This window comes from Haemaphysalis longicornis, unplaced genomic scaffold (assembly GCF_048455015.1).
Source record: "Haemaphysalis longicornis isolate Haplotype H1 unplaced genomic scaffold, Haemaphysalis longicornis Haplotype H1 scaffold_7, whole genome shotgun sequence".
Classification (NCBI taxonomy): Eukaryota; Metazoa; Arthropoda; class Arachnida; order Ixodida; family Ixodidae; genus Haemaphysalis; species Haemaphysalis longicornis.
This window is the reverse complement of record NW_027526422.1, coordinates 140,147,620-140,167,513: the sequence shown is the minus strand read 5'-3', so window position 1 is coordinate 140,167,513 and position 19,894 is coordinate 140,147,620. Positions and strand designations below refer to the sequence as shown.

Below are 19,894 nucleotides of genomic sequence, written 5' to 3'. Positions count from 1 at the left end.
AGATTGTAAAGGTGCTGTTTTTGTCATTCATTCAATAATTCGACATTCGAATAATTCTTACATTTTTTTACTCGGTAGAGATCCGAATTAACGAGCTTTGACTGTATTCTTGTATCTGTTGGTATGTTTTTAAACAGCGCTTCACTCAATCATGGAATAATTACGGGAGCCGTGCAAAACGACTGGAAACACGCAGGTTATAATTTCCTAGTGCGCCTAAGGTTGTCTCTGGTCGGTTTGAGAAAAAAGCGGTGGAGTATGTTATCAGACAGCTGGCGATCTCATTCAAGCAACGAATACTTGCAAAGCGTCCGTGTGCACTGTTTCTCTGTAATTGTGCGTCGGGAGAATGCGACAATTTCTGGCTGAATTTCCCGCCTTTTGCTGGTTTTCTGAAGTTGCTTTAGTCCTAGAGATGAGTCTTGTAACTGAAAAAAATTCGAAAGAATATTACCCTTGCCGTGTTCAGGCACTTGTGACACGATATTACTGCCACGATTCACTGCACTTAGGCTCTTGGGCATTCTGCAACGCTTTCTCGCGAAGTTAGCATCCAATCACAAATATTTTTGTACCTGAAGTATTACTTTTGGGTGGTGTTTTCACAATACCTTTACAGGAGATAAGGCTTTTTAACGTATGCGAGCAGCTTTTGATGCATATTTCTTCTAAAATCTGTGTAATTTAGAAAACCTATATCGCCTACCTAGTATCGTGACGTACGTTATACAACGTGACGTCACGAAACATGCACTGCAGCGGGACAATTGAAATTTGGCTTTAATTGTTTAATTCCCGCGTTAAAATTAAGAAAAAATCTTTACAAAACCCTCATACGATGTCTAAAATGAGCACCAAATTGCTGGAACAGCTGCTTGCGTATTTTATTCAATGTAACCGGAAAATTCTAAGTAAAGCAATACCATCAGTAATTTCATGGCTGAACTGACGTCATCGCAAGGGTGAGACAATTTTTGAATTGTGGTAGTCCTGCCTTTAGAACATTTGCGTGATTTTGTCAAAGGTCCTAATAAGCTGGCCTCACACACACACACACAAAAAGGAATTTGAGTGATGACGGGGCAAAAATGACCGCACGCAGGGTCACGCTATCATCCATGCCTAGTCGACTGATGGCGATGGTGTGATCTGTGTGCGTAAGTGTTCCGATGTATACTTTTAAATGAAGCTTGTGTAACAAACAAAGTGCCCAAAGGCAGGGCACGTGCAAACTGCCATGCGATTGAGTGACACGGTCTAGCGTGAACTGAGTAGTGGCAAGGAGGCTAAATTCGTTGTGAGCGCAATTGAAATATGTGCTAACTTCTCCCTTCGGGTGGCAGTAACCGTGCCGGGTGTAAGCTATTGCATTTAATGATTGTTGCTCTTTGTTGCTTTCTCAGGATCAAGCGCCAAAGCAATCGCGTCCGTCCGCGCCCCGGACAAAATCTTCCACCATGTGGGTAAGTGTGCGACATTCGATTATATACGGTTCCTGTAAAGGGCAGCAGTCAGTTTCAGCTTCCGTCCTCCCGCTTTTTATTACTGGTTCGCCCTTGCTTGTTATTGAGAACCGTTCATTCCTACATTCTATTCATCAACTGTACAAGGATCTCAACTTCTTTAATAAACGAAGCAGCGGCACAGCGCCTAGGTACTCGACTTTAACGTGGACAAGTAAGCAAACAATGTTTGCGAATCATTTCAGTGTCCCTTAAAAGGGATCTTGAAGATAAAATACAAATTTGTTTTCTTGAAAAGATTTTGTGTTTTAGATTACCCTCAGAACTTGTCCGCCAACAAAGAATGCTGCATTCACCTAGGAATTAAACAATTTAAGCCAAATCTAAATTGTCCCGCAGCAGTGCATCTTTAGTGACGTCACGTGGGCAGGTACCTAAAACGAAAGTTAGTAAGTTAACTGAAGCTGCAGATGTCAGCAAACAGGCCCTTTGGTTAGCGTCCGCTTGCATATAGATGGCGCAGCGACACTGCCAAAAGACGGCTATTCCCACTCTGCTTCTCACAGCCGTGCCGAATTTTTATTACGGTTGATTATAATCGTTTAATGAAATATTCGGTATAAATCCCCGAACAGCTAGGGTCACGTAAGTGGCGGGGTTGCTAATGTCAGTTGGCCATCGTCGTGTCAGACAAGCCGGACGCGCCAGACGACTTAGTTAAGCAGCACCGGCAGGCAGGGAGCCACAGAAACTGCTTCTATGTTTATGCGTTCGTTCGTTTCTCCCATTGTTTACCTCAGCATTCTTACTTCTATAAAAATATTATGCTAAATTTAAGCGCCAACAGCTTCTTCTGAAATCCTATAGTCCTTCTACATTTGCGCCGGATTGTGTCGGCCTGAGCCAATCATCACATACGGCCAATATTACGTCATAAGTTCAGTGCGAAAAAAATAGCTGGGGAATCGCATGCTTACTGTTTCCTTCAGTATATAGCATGTCAGAGCGATATTTATTCGAAAAATGGTGCCATTGTTATTCAAACGTGGCCATCTTTCATATCAAGCAATGTTGCAGTTTGTTTTCGTGGCCTTTAACTCGAGCATTATGTCATTTCCATGCCCCGTGCCGCTATTTACATGACAAGCACAACTTTTCTATACTCCGTTTTACTCATAGCGTGCAACGCTACCGAGGCTGGATAGCATGATTGGGCGCTTCCTCCGAAGAGAAAAATAGGGCGCAAGGCTGCATGATTAATGCAGTAAACTTCGAACGCTGTGAACTCCAATTTTAGATTTACAAGATTGCGAGCCTTATATTAAGAGACAAAATTTACGCATGTTTACTGCTGCAATATTTGATAGTATTTGGCCTTCAGTATTGAACTCAATGATGGCGCCACGAGTCTGACTGGAAAGCTGCCAAAAGAGCGCGTCTGAACTTTGAGCAGACGACGCGAACGATTTCGCCACTCCTGCCTTGCATTTTATCCATGAAGATTGACTATTATGACTCAACTTAATTTATTTCGTTGCGTTTAAATTGTTTTTTTTTTTCAGAAAAAAAAAAACTGGGGTTGATTCCCCTGTCACAGGAATCAGCTAAACACTAAAGTGAAACGTGCAGCGAAATATGCAGCTGAACATGATTTGGGGGTCGGCGGCTGTCTTGTGGGCGTGCTGGCGAGCGGCGTCCTGCTGGCGGGTCGCTTCGGCAAAGGTGTACTGGCGTCATTTCCGTGACGGATATGGCGTTAGTGAAATCTTGATGTATCCCGGCATAAAACCCTAAGTATAACGTGCGCTTTATAATAAAGGTTGCTTCCCCACAAGAACACCTGTGTGCAGGGGTGCACCCTTTACAGGCCGCTTGCTTCGTTGTACTGGAGTCACTTCCGGGACGGATATGACATCATTGAAATCTTCGTGTAGCCCGGAATAAATCAATTGCGTGTTAAAATTCCTTCCGCAAAAAGATCCCAGGCTGCGTTTCGAGCCTCGGTATATCAGACATGTGCTATTTACCGGCGCCCGCACCTGAGGCACGACGGCAGGCGGAGTGATACATTTGTTTATTTGTTGCTGCGGACTACTTGCATAGATCTCACTATGTTGCACGCTATGAATGGGACGGAGTTTACGTTCCGGGCACCATCTTTTACACTGATGCCGCTGTTAGGCCTCGTATTGTTGAAAAACAATCGAAAAACAAAACAAAACAAAATAACCTTCACCATGCATAAAGGTTACTTACAGCGCCAACCAGTTGTGTTGCTCAAACATTCGCTCAATTTCTGGCTCGTTAAATTTCACCACCGTATCAGTATTGTACGACCAAAAAAGCACAGGTTGCCAAAGTTTATGGATAAACTATGGCTGTTTTTGATGCACATCAGTAATAAACCACAAATAGCTCCATTGTTTGACGGTCTCTTCGTTGCAGTCCCCAATGGCACTGTACAACCACCTAATATCGCCGAAAAAGGAGCAAGAACATTCATCGCTCCTTACCTGGGCCTCGGTGGCAGTGGCTGCAGCCATCACCCTCGGCGCCTGTATTATCGTGATCGCCGCTGTCCTCCGCAGGACTGGCGATCACAGCGCAGGGTCTTGCACAAGTCCCGGCTGCAGGGAGTTTGCCAAAGTCCTCTCGGATACGATCGACAAGACAGCCGACCCGTGTCACAGCTTTGACGCCTACGTCTGCGCTGGCTGGCGCGCCGCTCACAGATTTCCGGTTAGGATTAGAGTGATATCAAGGGCGTTGCAAGACATGATAATAAGCGTCAGCAAGGACACTGACCTTCCGCCTGGTAACCAGAGCTTCCTGCAGAAGGTGGGCCTCTTCTACCTCTCTTGCGACGACGTGCGGCGTGAAGGCCACGACCAGGTGCCCATGATTCGCGAGCAACTACGAGCTGCTGGAATCACGTGGCCTCGCCGATCAAGGAAGCCCAACGTGATTCGCACGCTGATCTACCTCAGCCTGGAATTGGACTGGAGCGTCGTGGTCAAAGTGTCCCCTCTGGGACACAGCGTCCAGATCGACCCAGCTGTGTCCTTCAGGCTGTCAATGCAAGAGCAAGAGAAGAGGTCGGAAACTACACGCAGGCGCCACAGCTTCGAGCTTCTGAAGGCCCATTTCTCCAACGGCACCAATGAACCCAGCGTTGAGTTTAACGACACAGACACTCTGGAACAGGCTTTCTTCCCCGCTCTGGCCTTTGCTTACGGCAATCAAGACGGTACCGTGGAGCAGTTACCTTCGGGTAGTTTGCGAGAAAGCAAATGGATCCGCACGCTGGCAGATTTCAACGTGCCAGTGGTACCAGAGTTTACATCTAGAAACGTCGGCTTTGTGGAGGCGTTTCTTGATTTGTATGAACATTATGGCGAGGTGGAGACGCACCTATTCATCTCCTGGATGGCCGTAAGGTATGCGGGCATGTTTGCAAACGCAGAGCTCATCTACAATCACTATGACTCTGGCGACCGCAACGTAATACGATATAGGCACGGGCGCTGGTGCTACATGCTCGCGTACCGATTTATCGGCGACCTTCTCTTCGCGCCATACAACGCCCACGTCTACAAGGCGACCGTTCGCCGAGATGTAGAGAGGCTGGTGCTGTCTGTCCGAAGTAAATTAGCGGAGCGTCTCTCCACGAGAGCGCCATACGCCGCTGACTCGTCGTTGACCATACAGTGGAGTTCCCTGGACACAGTATTAAGTGCGTTGATTATAGGGGCGCCGGGAAGCAAACACAGCACCGCTTTAGAGCACACGCTGCCCGATATGACGGATTCACTGGTGGCAAATTGGCAGGCATTGTGGAAGAAGATCGGCTCTCGCAATGAACGCATCTTCTCCCGGACATTTGGGCGGGGGGAGGAGTTCTCCTTCGCCTTCTACTCGGCGTCGCAGGGGGACTTCGTGCTCGCACCTCACGTTCTGACCTTCCCAATTTACGACGTAGGCCTCGTGGACGCTGTGAAGTACGGGGCTTTCGGAGGGCTGGTGGCCACACTGTCGTCGAACCTAGCTTTTGGCCACTATAGGAACACGAACGGGACCTCGTCAGCTGTGGAAGATGCTATGACGTGCGTGAACAGGTCGAGCCCGCAAAGGGAGGCAGCTGACATCGTGACCAGCATTGCTGCCCTCGACGTTGCCGTGGCCGCTTTCCGTGACCAAGGTTCTCAGCACGTCATCAAAGATGCAATTCATTTGACGCCAATGGAGCTACTGTTCATCTCGTGGTGCTTTCTGCGGTGTACCGGGAGCTCGGAAGCACTTGGTGACGGATGTGACAGCATTGTGCGACACGTTCCGGAGTTTAGCCTGGCTTTCAAGTGCCACATTAGAGCGCCCCTCAATCCGCCAGAGAAATGCACGTTGTTTTAGCGCACGTCATAATCTTCCCTCTGCCAGCATTTCCCTGCTCTAAAATATTTCTCTCGCTTGTCCGCATAATTTTCTTACACGATGGAACATTGTGATGAGGATACTATACATCCTATCGTGTCCTTGATGTACGCACAGAAGTAAAACAGACAAGCGCATGCAATTCTGATGCGGATAGATGTACTTGCAAACTATGTTGCGAAGTCTTAGTGAATTTTTACCCTAAATACATTTTGTGCAGAAACTTTTGGCGTTCATGAGCACAGAGGCCTCAAGAACAGATGCTTGCCTGTTTTTGTGCCGCCATATTTGCATATATTTCTTTTTCTTGAAATGTGCTCTTTAAGGTTTATTTGTGAAATGTCACACGAACTTACAAAAACATCTTTATTGCAAACCACCTTGTGCAGAATGTTTTATAATTTCGAATCGGCTTTCATATATTGTATCCGCTTTATGTTAGAACTGCGTAGTCTAAAACTGATGTCACGCGGTGTTCGTGTATTGCTTTCTTAACGATGTCAATCCGTATAATTTCGCATATGTCTGTCTTCAGGCTCAGGCCACCATATGTATTTGCGGCTTCTAGCAAGACATTTTGCTTCATTGGATAACCGTCTCACAGGCGACTGGTGGAATATTTACAACCCAACAGAGACCGGGTTTAGGTACAAATGTTAATTGCAGACGCCGTATTTTGTTCCGAGATTGGTAGAAGCCCGGCAGTTAATGCTGTTGACGCCGAAACCAAACTGGACGCTTATACAATCTATTGCGAAAAAAATGTAGGTCTTTGGAAAAATCTCGTCATTGCCGGGCTCTTTCCGCTTTAAAAGCCGCGATTCTTCCCGAAGCTTTAGCAGTTGTTTAAAAGAACAGGGGGGGGGGGTGTTTCAAGTGAGCCAGGAGATGGTGCCACCTGCATGCAGGCAGCGCCGGCCTTGTACTCATCTGGGAACAAAGTTCGGCTTCGAAAGACACGAGAGTCCTAATTCGCGAACGTCTCAAGGGTCCTAAAGCCATGCAGTGCCCATAGCAAAAATGGCCGCGTAGCTTCTCCTTTTGTTGCAAATGTCGCCGAAAGATGATAGTCGACTGGCGCCCCTGCCATGTAAACACCTCCCTTTTCTTTCCCGCTAACCTCTCATGCTGTCCCTTTTCCGTATCTTTCCTCCCAAGATAACACGTAAAGGTTTGCTCCAGCCGATTTAAACTCACCGCGTTCTTCTGCTCCAAGTCGGGTGTCTCGATGCCAACGCTGCAGTACGGCGGAGACGCGCGTGAATCGAGGCACCTTACTACAAAATTTATAGAACCACGATGCCCTACTGCAACAGCGTTCCAAGCGGAACGTGGATCTTATCTAGTGGAACCTTTCGTAGGTATTGCCGTTTCATATCTTCAATGCCGACAGGAGGTAGCGCTGGCAACAGCAGGCGAAGGTTTTCTGCGGTTGATGTAGTATTTCATTTACTATCGCAAAAACCAAGAATCCATGAAATTTTAATAAATCACTTATGTATTGATTTTCTGCCTTATGTTTGCGTAATGTCTTCTTCTTTTTCAAGAATATCGACAAGTATGAACACTCACATCGGACTTGTACCTTTAGATTTGGCTGTGAGTATATACGACTTTTTCTCAGATTTCATTTCTCTTTAGTAGGGTGGCTGAATCGAGTCACAGACAGACAGACAGACAGACAGACAGACAGACAGACAGACAGACAGACAGACAGACAGACAGACAGACAGACAGACAGACAGACAGACAGACAGACAGACAGACAGACAGACAGACAGACAGACAGACAGACAGACAGACAGACGAAAATTTCTAATTTGGCTCTGTTACCCCTGCCACGCCTCTTAGACCAAATAGAAGGGATCGGGCACGCTTTTTACGCGTACGACATTACAATATGGGCTGAGCGAGCGGGCTCCGACGGCTGGATAGAGGAGACCATCCAGGCGGCAGCGCTGACCGCACACGAGTGCGCAAAGACCTGCGGACTTAGCTGCACGCCGCAAAAGTCGGAGCTCCTCGTGGTCCAACCCGGCAAACCCCGCAGACGCCCCGGCCACCAGACATCTCCATCCAAATCGAAGACGCCGAAATCAAGCCGACGGACAAATGTCGTATCCTCGGGCTAATTCTACAACACAACGGAAAGGCACACGCTGCCGTCTACAAGATCAAGAACAGCGCGGAGAAGATCCTCGCAATGCTGCGAAGAGTATCCACCAGGAATAGGGGCCTGAAAGAACAAGACGACCTACAGTTGCTGCAAGCAGCTGTAGGGACGATCCAGCGTGCCAGCGCTGACGTGTCTTTGGCTACTCGCCCCTATTCTCTGCTTCCCCTTGCGGGTTTTGGCCAAGATTTTTATATTTGAGATTGCTTTTCATTTCGTTTAGAGTGCACTTTCGAACGCTGGAGCATTTCCTAAATTGTAGGTTAGGGAAGCAGGCGAGCTGATGTCGTTCAGCTCTCCCGGCCTCGGGCCTTCGCCCTGGTCGGATCCCCTTTCTGCGCAGGAGCTGCTTCTGAATTTATTCTCCAGTGGTGGCGTGAACAGGGTTCCTGTGGCTCTGGTACAGGCTAATGGGGTGTCCATTCGGCTCAACCATCCAGAGGCAGTCCAGTCGGCCCTGATGGTTGCCACGCAGCACTACCAGTCGGTGACCGAGGTCCGGCAATTCGTCAAGGGTGGCCTAGTGTGTAGGTCCTCAGATCTGTCCTGCATTTCTGACATGTTAAGCTGTCGCATGTTCGGCTCAATTCCGGTGAGTGCGTGCATCCCTCATCATCTTGCGTGCTCAAAGGGCATCATACGGGGCGTTAGAGCAGAGTTGAGTGCCATGGACGTGCTCCACAAATTTGCAGACGCTGGGGTGATTGCGGTGTATCGCTGTAGCCGAGAGGCCAACACCAGGCTCCCCACTGAATCAGTCATCGCCACATTTGCAGGTCTTACGTGCTACTCCGAAATTAAGGTCTGGCCACTCGTTTTAAGAGTTGATCGTTTAAATCCGCGTCCTATGCAGTGCAAACGGTGCTGGCGATTTGGGCACTCTTTGAGGGGTTGCAAATCGTCCCTTCGTTGCTTCTCGTGTGGGAGCACGCACTCAGCTTCCGAATGCAACGCAGATGAGGTAAAGTGCTGCCTCTGTCAGCAAGGACATTCAGCGGACTACTCCAACTGTCCTGCACGAGGTCAGGAAGGCAGTGCGCTCGAAGTTCTGGAAAAACGTCGCTGTTCGCGGGTGGAAGCCGCAGCCATCGTTAGAGAGGGGGCTTTCGGATACGCGGGTGTTGCCTCTCGTCAGGTGGCTACTACGGACCCTTCTTTGCCTTCGCTTATAGATGCTGCTATCGCAAAAGCCATCCCTGCAGTGGTTGACCGCATGTCAGGTATTTTCAGAACGCTTTCACGAACGCAAGTGCAAATGCAGATGATGTCATCGCAGTTTCCTCAACTGCTCCAAGCATTCCAGGGCATGCTCGCTTTCATGCATCAGCTCAACTCCAACCCTACTAATCCATCGTTCAGTCTGCCTCAGGCCGTTACTGCTACTCCTCAGAGCTCTCCAGTAGTCCCACCAATGACAGCTTCTTTGGTAAACCTACTCTGCACCAACACCTTCGCAAATAATGCAACAGTGCTTGTACCAGCACACTCTCAGAGCGCCTCATCTGTACCAGCTGTTTTTCCTTCTTCCACTAGCCAAATCACACCGAACAGTCCGTGTCATGAGAAGCGACCTTCATCTATAGCTTCCCAGTCCGCTTGTCACCCACCTGTTGATTGCTCCACAGTCCTGCTACCTCCAGATACGTGTGACGAAACATTGACTGAGGACGTGATTGTTACCTTTTCCAACAAGACAGGCACGTCCCCTACACCCGGTCCCTCTGCGAAGTCAATAAATAGGAACGCCCAGTAACGCAACACCACGCCAGAGTATATTCTAACCAAAGCGGTGACTCAGGGTAACATATAACTGATCATGGCATCTCTTAAAGTGTTACAATAGAATTGCCGCTCGATTCGATCCTCTTCTTCCGACCTTTACTCTTTAACTGCTAAAATTTTCCCTGAAATTATCATTCGACAAGAAACTAGGTTGTACTCCGGCACCTTTTTTTACGTTTCACAACTACAAAACTTTCCGACTGGACCCTCAAGGTCGCGGTGGGGGTTTACTAATATTATTATCTAACAATTTCTGCCGTAATGCCTTTAAGACTTTTGACTTCTTGTCCTCTGAATGTGAGATTCTCGGTATTGATTTGCTTCTGCCGGGTTGCAAGCCTTTTTCATTGGTGAACGCGTATTTCCCCCACGGAGTTTTCGAAGTGAGACCTTTAGATTCGGCTATCGCGGTGTGCCAGAAAGCTGTGGTAGTGGCGGGAGACTAAGTCGCATCATGCATCTTGGGGATTTAGGACAGACACCTCAGATACCTCAGACACCTCAGACAGACATCTGTGGGAATGGGCAGGCGATAATAACCAACACTGTCGAAATATGGTCAATGCCAGTTTTATTAGTGGTCAGTCGCGGTCTGTCCTTGACCTCATTTTTGCCACATAAGGGCTGGTATCCTCGTGGTCAACAGTTGATTGCGAGATGAACAGTGATCATATCCCTATTCTTTTCGAAATTGTTTGCACCGCAAAAATACCTAGCCTTAGAGTACATTCATTCATCGATATAACTAAATTTTCTTTGGCGTTGGACAGTGCACTTTCTAATTTCCCACCTATGGAACAAACCTGCGGGGCTGAAAGCATGATCACAGCTCTTAATGATTCCATACGTAAAGCAAAATTTACTGTCGCATCAGTCCACAACTCCTCACGCAGTCCTTGTTGGAATCAAGAATGTACCAGAGATTTCCGACGTAGAAAAGCTGCTTGGAAACAGTTTATCCACAATCAGAGTTCGGCTAACTGGGTTAATTTTAAACTTTACCGCGCAACTTTCAAGCAAACTGTATTACGTGCAAAGTAATTATTTAACAATGGCCGATTTTCAGCCCTATCGGAACCACATCGTAAAAAAGCGTTATTCAAGTTCTTGAGGTCCAGGAAATCCTGTCCCCACTCTCTGAACGCACCCTCACTTGTTCGTACGCCGGAAGAAATCGCAGACTGCCTAGAGAATACTGCTGGGGACCTGCAGCTGCGATTTGTGACGAGGATTCCTCCTACAAGCCGTCATAATGTAGGCTCAGCTGATTTTGAAGAGGTCACTATAGGCGAGCTGGGTAAAGTGATTTCTTGCCTCCCAGCGTCTGCGCCAGGCCCGGATGGTATTACCACCGCTATGATCAAATTGCTGTATAGTGAAGCTCCGGCAGATTTGCTAAATGTAGTTAACATTTCACTTAGAAACGCATGTATACTTCATGAATGGCGTTTGGCCAAGATTTTGCCTTTCCCCAAGAAGCCCGAGCTCGGTTATACCATTGATAACATTAGGCCGATAGCGCTAACATCTACTCTAGTTAAAATGATTGAGCGCGTTTTGCTTCCCCGGATTAACAAGTTTTTGATTGATGAGAACATCGAAAACTGGAGACAAATTGGTTTTAGAGAAGGATGCTCCATTTGGTGGGAACATATAAGCTTAGAAAGTCGCATCCAATGGCACGACGGAATAAGCAGGTTGCAGCGTTGGTCACTCTGGACATCTCAAAAGCTTACGACAGCATGGAATATGGCATCCTCCTAGATCTCCTGGCTTATTATTCGCTCCCGGAGTACATCACCGTGTGCATAGCGGCTTTTCTAGAAATCAGCGAGTTCTTTTGTTACCAACATGGCTACGCCTCTTCTTATTATAAGCAGACGCGTGGAGTCCCCCGGGGGTCTGTCATCTCCCCAGTGTTATTTAATGTGCTCTTGAGCTCCATACCTAGTCAACCTGATGTACAAACATACGTTTATGCAGATGACATTGCCTTTTTCTCTTCTTCGCAGGATATTATTTCCCTGTTTTATTCTCTGCAGTCGTATCTGAACGCTCTGGAATTATGGCTAGACACTTTAAAATTTTCGTTAAATATTATTAAGTGTGCCATTCTCGTGTTCCCCCTTACATACCCAATATCGATTTCGTTATCCTATCGTCAACAATCCATTCGGCGGGTTGATTCACAAAAAATACCTTGGAGTCATATATGACAGTAAATTTAATTGGCACCTTCACATTGAACACATTGCAGCGAAAGGCTCCCGCGCTTTTGAGGGGTCTTAGTCACAAGCGATCAGGTCTGAGAGCAGATACACTCTTGATGATCTACCGCATGTATGTTGGCCCAGTCTTATAATTTTGGTGCGTTTTGTTCTCTGGCTCTGCGACCTATAAGCTTTCGCCTTTGATGGAGCTTGAACGTCAAGCATTGTGCTGCTGCTTAGGCCTGCCTGGCTACGTCCCCATTCGGGTGTTGTACCTAGAAGCCGGAGTCCCAACGCTGAACTCCAGGTTCAGATTCCTAACTGTCAATTTATTCGCAGAGTTCTTTGAGTCCCCGCTGGCCAGGCCACAGGCTGTTTTCCTCCAGCATGCAGTGTCGTTTTTTGGTTCCCATTGGTCTCGTCTCCGGCGCCCACAGTTCAATTTTGATAATTCGTTGCTTATACTCCATTAAACACCACTATCCTTTCAGTTCCCGCCTTGCAGTTACCATCCACAGTAGTAAGAATTTTGTTTGATAATTTTTCCCCCAAAACTCAAAGTTTCTCCCGCCTAACATAATCAATAGCATTCTCCTGGCTCACCAGTCCGAATACCCATTCCACGTGGTCATTGCAACTGACGCTTCGAAAAAAGACGAGAAGGTTAAGGCGAGTATTTTCTCTCGGGCATTGAACTGGTCTTTTTCATTGCGATTACCAGATTTGATTTTTTTATGCAGAATGTTTTGCCAACTCCTTACAATTCTTCCGTGATGTTACTCACCGACTCCCTGTCCGTGTGCATGGCTCTCTCCTCAGAAACTTTACATCCTATTCTTAAAACTTTTTATTCCTGCGTCCCCATTCACGTGCGGGAGATTCGGCTCGCTTGCCTGCCCGGCCACTGTGGGTCAACCCTCAATGAAACCGCTGACCTGTTAGCTAAAACAGCTTTGGCTTTACCGATGGTCGAGGTTATTCCCCCGTTTTCTTGCATGTTGTTCGCGCGTTATCGCCAATACCTGTTGAATCAAGATGCCTCCCATCATGGTCTGAACACTTCTTCTGAACTTGAACATCTCAGGTACGGCTGGAAGAGAAGGTTCTGCCAAACTTCGCAGCGATACTTCGCTTCGCTGACTTTTTTTTGCTGTGGTGTGCCGCCCCTTAATCAGTATTTATATAGGGCAAATCTGATAACCTCCCCCTTGTGCCACTTTTGCAATGAATTGAATCCTAAGAACATTTCTTTCTTTTTTGCCGCCGATTTTCTTACCATTGAAGAAGGCTGCTGGGATTCCCTTACTACGTCTTGGACTGCCTTTGACTGTACCGGTGCTTTGGTCGTTTGGGGGACTAGGCTGGGCCGGTGCCATAGGGACGTGTGCAACGCCATCTACTCCTTCATTTCGGAGACTGCTCGTCTGCAGTGTTAAAAACATTCCGATTGGGCGGCCTTTTACTAGAGTTTCCCTATTCTTCTCTCTGCTGTTTTTTTGTGTTTTTTTTCTCTCTCGTGAACCAAACTCTTCCTTCTGCGCCATTATTTTGCCTCGCATGATGAATTGCAATGGAAACATAACTCTTCTTCTTGGTCAATCCCTTTAAGTGGGTATGCGCCATTTTTCGGGCCACCACTACCACCATATCCAGAATCACATACTCTGCCCCCTATCTTAACACCAATAAGAACCAGAAGTCTACACTCGACACCATCATCCGAAAGGCCACCAAACAAGCCCTAGGCATACCAATATACTCGTCGACCCAGCGCTTACAAGCCATGGGCATGCACAACACGGTTGACGAGCTCATCGAGGCCCATCTATCCAACCAGCGTCTCCGCCTGAGTTCTGCTTGAGCTTGTGCCACCGTCGCTCGAGGCTACTGTAAGCCTCCCATGGATGCAAATTTCGGCGCACATTACAGACCCCCCCACATGGTGAAAATTAATCTGGCGTCCTCCACTATGGCCCGCCTCGTAGCACTGATGTAGCTTTGGTGCACTAAATCCCACAATAAATCAATCCAATCCATCTTTCTGGAAAAAGAAAACATTGACACAACCGTAAGTGTGTTTGCAAGAACTTTAAAAACTTGGGCGGTCCAAACAAATTTCAAAAACTCTCAGCGCAGTTTCACGTCACTGCTGTGGTTGTTGTGGCTGCCGCAGAAGACGCATGGTATTATTTCGTACTGCTTAATAAATGCAAATTCCCACTGGCGACTTGGCACGTCGCGCGACGTCAAGCCTACCGTCGCTCTCCGTCTCTTTGCGACGGCGGAGCCAATCGCACTAAGACCGAAATTCCTCGTCGCGCGACGACATCGCAAAACGGGATAGCCAATCATGGTTGCGGAGTCAGCTGACGTAGCCGGAAACGATACGTTCATTTACATGCGGCATTCCAAACGGCGGCGAGCCGCCGCCCGGCCCACCGAGGTGTAAAGTTTGAGGGAATATAAGCCATGCGAAAATGTTAACTATATTCATAGGCTATGTTTCGTTAAATACGTGCCCACTCACGGATATATCAAGTACCAAGGAAAGTTAATGAAATCACGGAAAAATAAATGGTCTGCAAAGTCCGGAATAAACAGAACAGTTCGTACGGGAATGAAAAACCCCCGTGCAGCTTCGGAAATGCAAAAGACGTTTGTCGAAACTTAAGCAAGGCAGCACTCTCCAGACCTTCTAAATTCCAAATGCACTGATGTTTCGCAAACATGGGGGGGGGGGGGGGGGGGGGGGGGCGGGGGGGATACCAAACTATCGTTGCGTACAAATGCGGAGCGAAATGAAGCAGTGAACGTTTCAGTAATCACACACACAAGCTGCCCCTTTACTTTTCTCTTTTTCGACTTCAACGATCATCTGATCCCTCGGCGGACGCATTTTTTGAAGTATACAGTAAGTAGGTAAGTGTACAGTAAGTAAGTCTAGAATCGATAAATGGTGTCGTTGGATGAGTGTGGTATCTGATAAGGCCCTCTGATTTCGGTTTGTCCTAGATTCTGCAGGCTCCCTGTGCCATATGACGATGTTTCGAAGAAGCGCTTAGTCGCGACGCGGATCACTCTAGAGGTCCGTCTTCGCGCTGCTGGCGGAAATGATCGCGCTGGCCTCACGATAAGATGACCAGCATTATTTTTTTGTCGTGTGCTGATTTTGCATTATTTTGCAATTTTGCAATTTTGCCGTTTTGCATTATCCATCGTACTTATTTCTTAGAATGTTCGTGAAATTTATGCCACAATAGCTGGTCCAGGGTAGTGATAAATATCTGAGGTCTGAAGTGTAACTCGCGTGGTCAGGTATGGGATCTCCGCTAGATTACTTAAGCCCACAAAACCGATTTACACCGTAGTGTATAGCCGTACCATGACCATGTGAAGAAACACTGCTTACGGAGATACAGCTAGTACATTTCAGGGCAGTGGACTTACAATCAGCGGCAAGCATATTCCGGTTTCGCTACGCCAGCCTCTGACACACGCCTGGCGCTTACACGGACCGAATGTAGCGCACTAAGATCGCGGCAGAAACAGTTACACTCACGTAAATACACCACATAGGCGAACAGAGTGACTGCTCCACATAAATGTGTTTCCAACGCATACAAATGGTAAATCTCAGTAGGGAACGGGTCGTAAAAGCAGCGGCAACAGTGGTGAGCGCTCCCGCGACTACTTTCGAAATGGGCCGCTAGGGGGACTTAAATGGCGCCTTACAGGGAGCGATTGAGGCGTATATGCACATCGACGTCTTTAAAAAAGGTACCGTCGCGAAATCGCAGCAGAAAGCGCCAGAACTGACTGCGCTTCGTTCTGGTGATCGCGGCCTTATTTTGTTCTCCATGGCGTCATATTATTAAATAGACAATAGTCAAATAATTGGGTGTTGTCTTGTTCCTGTCGGTTTAACGCTGGCCGCTCGACTCGATTTGAGTGCAAGGTGCGAGAACTCGTGTTTTATTGCTTGCGCCAAGCTGCTGTGCAATTTATGATGCATGGTTGGCGAGCGCCGCGGCACGGCGAAAGACGCGGCCACGCCTCCTTATCAACTTACGCTCTCTTTCGGCCGATTGAGACGGCCGGAGCAAAAACGCGCGCGGAAGCCATGAAAGAGGCCAGTGACGCACTAGAATTTCGTTGGAGTACCCACTTCATTACTTCATGGCAGACGTCACGAAAACGCACGACTTGGCGGGAGAATCATAATTTTAGCTTAAATTGATTAATTTCTCAGTGGATGCGGCATTGTTTGCTTCCGGGCAAGCGCTTGGGGCACTATGAACACGAAATCTTTCGAATAAAACAAACTTGTATTGTTGTCTGCATGGCACCTTTAAAGGGACCGACAACCGATTTTTGTGAAGTGCATATCCTTCAGCTCATACGAAAGCCAGCGTTTAAAATACTAGGGTAACTGCAAGGAAGTTTTAAATAAACAGGTGTGAGCGATTTTATTTCTGCACCAAAATTGCTGGTCTGAAAGGTGGCGACTTATATAGTCGGTGACAACTTAAGAACGGCACCGGAAGTTGCCGCTGTGCCTTATCACCGTAGCCGGATGTTTCTCCGCGCGGCGCAAGTAGGGCGTTACTGGGAATATTTTGAACATGGCGTGAGCCGTTCCCATGATTTTTTGGTCTTAATGTGCTTATAAACGACTCCAGTGACGACAAACAAACTGCGTGAGAAAAGGCAGACGATATCACGCATTCATAGCAAACCCCTTTCAAAACGCGCGCGCACTGACGTCACGGGTCCGGTGCTTTGGCGGAGTGATACACTACGTGAGGTGGTGCCGTTCCTGAGTTGTAACCGAGTATAGTGTCTAAACGCGACACTACCTTACGAGTCCTAAAAATCCCGTCGATTTCAACGTGACGTTCAAGTATCGCATGAAGGAATAGGAAAGGTTGCTCGTTATTTTTTTAGCCGGGGGACAAGTCTTTAAACACCTCTTTTAATCTCACGTGCAGTTAAAAGCATGCTGCCGCACGGCCCACTGTCATGGTGGCCAGCATTCCTTGTGAAGGGACAGGTATGGCTGGTAGATCTAAAAAGTGAGATTTCAAAAGTTCTAAAACACTCTCAGCAAAATCGTTTCGGCTTAAGGTGTTTTAAATGACGCCCTTTCATTTGGAATAAAGAAATATACTCGACAAAAATTGGTTGTCTGTCCCTTTACGCCATGAGCACAAGGATCGAAAAGAAGGAAATATCAGACATGTGGCAAACGAGCAGGATGAGCTTAATCTATAAGGGCAAAGGAGACACGATCAAATCGAGCTCGTATGTGTCAGTCACCGTCCCGTCAGTGCTGTACAGGTTAAGAATGCAGGCAGTGAAATTTGAGCTGGAGCAGTGGGTAGAAGAGAATAGGATGCCAGGGGAACTTAAAAATGCGCTTCGAAAAGGCAGAGGACCATATGACAACCTATTTGTAGTAAGCCAATGCATAGAGGTAGCGAAGATTCAAAACCGACCTTTGTGGTTAGCCTTTCTGGACATTAAAGCGGCGTATGACAACGCAGACAGGAATCGGCTATAGAATATTATCGTGGAGGACGAGAGAGTGTGGGAGAATTTATTAAAGGAGTACTTACACGAAATTTCAAAGCTGAGATAACTATGGAAAAGTCTTCCTTTGTATATGGAGGCATACCCCAGGAAGTTTCATTAGCAACTGTTCAGTATAGCATATTTTAAATCCGTTTTAATTTTTGCGCACACGGGAAAGCTCCGCATGGATGCTCTTTCGCAATCGGCATCAGCATGACTCCATCTGCTGCTTCTCGGGGTCCCAAACTGCCAACGTGATGGCCCCCGTGACGTGGCCAACGCGCTGGCTGCGGTTGGCGCGCGCTGTTCGGGCGTGTGTATTACGTCACGGGTTTGGGGACTGACGTCATGCTGCCCGGGCGCGTGAAGATGGCGGAAACCACGGACGGTGAGGGCGTGCACGTGCGCGTCCACACCTGCAGTGGTGCGACGAGAACAGTGGCGTCACGAGCGCCCTCCTGTCATGAAAGCCTACTCGGTGTTCGTTTTGTCGAAACTAAAACTTTCCTGAATAAATGGGGCTGTAAATAATTATTTACGCTGTTGGCAGAGAAACATAACAGCGACAAAAAAAGCAACACAAAAAGTTCGTGTTGGTACTCCTTTAATTTACTCTGGGAAGCATACTAGGAGAACCAGGTGCAAATAGTGTGGGAGGGGTAACATACAATTGGCCGGTATACACCCATATAAGGGTTCCAAACAAGAATGCTCTCTCTCTCTCTCCACCGCGGTTCGTGATCTACATGGCGTAGTTATAAAGGAAGCTGAAGAGCAGTCGGCTGGGAGGCGACTTATGCGTGAAAAATGGACAGGTGGTGGAACAACGAGTTCGGTTAATGTATGCTGACGGCATACTGTTGGTGGCAACTGGACGATTGGCTAGGTACACAAGGATATGCTTTAGAAGAGGGAAATCACGTATCTCTTCAACGATGACACGGAGCCCAAATCGGTACCAGTTCAACGCGGAGAAATACCACGGATGAAAGAGTATAAATATTTATGAGTACGGCTTAGCAACGGCGCAGATCGCACGCATACGCATGAGGCTAACCTTAGGGCGAAACGAAGACGGAACGCGGCTTTAGTGAAGCATAGAGTACTCAGGTGCTACAACAAATACGAGCTGGTAAGGGGAGTCTGGATAGGGGTTATGGTACCTTGATTGACTTTCGGAAATTCGGTGATGTGCTTGAAACCATATACCCAAGCGGGAGGTAGGCAGACTGAGGGGCCCATAGCGAAAATGCAAAGGAAGCGAGGAGAGACTTTGTGACATTGATGACGATAAATGAACCGCGAGAGTGTTTAGGTACCTGTATATGAAAAGCATGGACACGCGGTGTAGACGGAGGACCAGACAGCTGACAAAGCGGTACGGCAAGTCGGTAGGGGAAAGGGGGGTATACACAGCAGTTAAAAAGCAGGTAAAGGCAGCAGAGACGACGAAGTGAGCACAGAGAATGGAAGCGAAAAAAAAACCTGGAGACTTGTACAACAGAGAAACTAGAAATCAGGAAGGAAGGTTTCTATGACAATACGCGAGGCAGTGCATTGCTCTTTGAAGCAGTGGCGAGGTGTCTTGAAAACAAGGGCATACACGGGTGCCTACTGGCAACAGGATGAAACCTGTGTGTGCTGCGGCAGGGACAGGTAAACCGTAGGACATATTGTCACACACTCCACAGAGATACGACCGCGACGAGGTGATGGGGAAGCGACGTTAAAGGAGGCTTTGGGATTTGTGGTGCGGGGGAGCCGCAACCTCAGGGCCATATTGGTGACAAAGAGGCAGTTGGAATGGTGGTGGAGGAAAAATACGGAAGGGAGGGGTACGCAGGGGGACTAATCGTACGGATGAGAATTTAGAGCAGCCGGGTAACAGGGAGAGAGAAAAAAATGCGCGAAAGCTGGAACGGGGGGAGGGGCGATGGGAGTTAAAAACAGTGAGAAAGGGGTGAGGGAGACATAGGGGGGAGAGAAATAGGCTAGGTGAGTTAAGGGTAAGGCAAAAAAATCAAGGAAGCTCACATTAACGCTTAAAACTTGAAGGTAGAAAAGTTGCACGCAACCTTCACGACAATCACGAAGGCTTAAGTCCACGATTGCAGCAGATTTGCTCCTTCGCTGCCGCAACGATCTCTGCCCCATCGTTGTTGCTATAAGTGTGAGCTTGTTTCATTTTTTTCGGAAATTATAATTATTGGACATCACCTTGAAGGGGCGTACGCTATGGCGTGTCTTTCTCGGTACGAGCAAGTGAT

General features: G+C 47.6%; 1 protein-coding gene across 1 annotated transcript; it reads left to right on the top strand.

Moving 5' to 3' along the window:
* Window positions 1–1,407: 1,407 nt before the first annotated feature.
* Window positions 1,408–6,749, top strand: LOC144145193 (uncharacterized). The gene is made up of 2 exons (XM_077676715.1): window positions 1,408–1,463; window positions 3,909–6,749. The coding sequence occupies exons 1-2, from the start codon at window positions 1,458–1,460 to the stop codon at window positions 5,868–5,870; spliced, it is 1,968 nt and encodes a 655-aa protein (XP_077532841.1). The 5' UTR covers window positions 1,408–1,457; the 3' UTR covers window positions 5,871–6,749.
* Window positions 6,750–19,894: the final 13,145 nt, after the last annotated feature.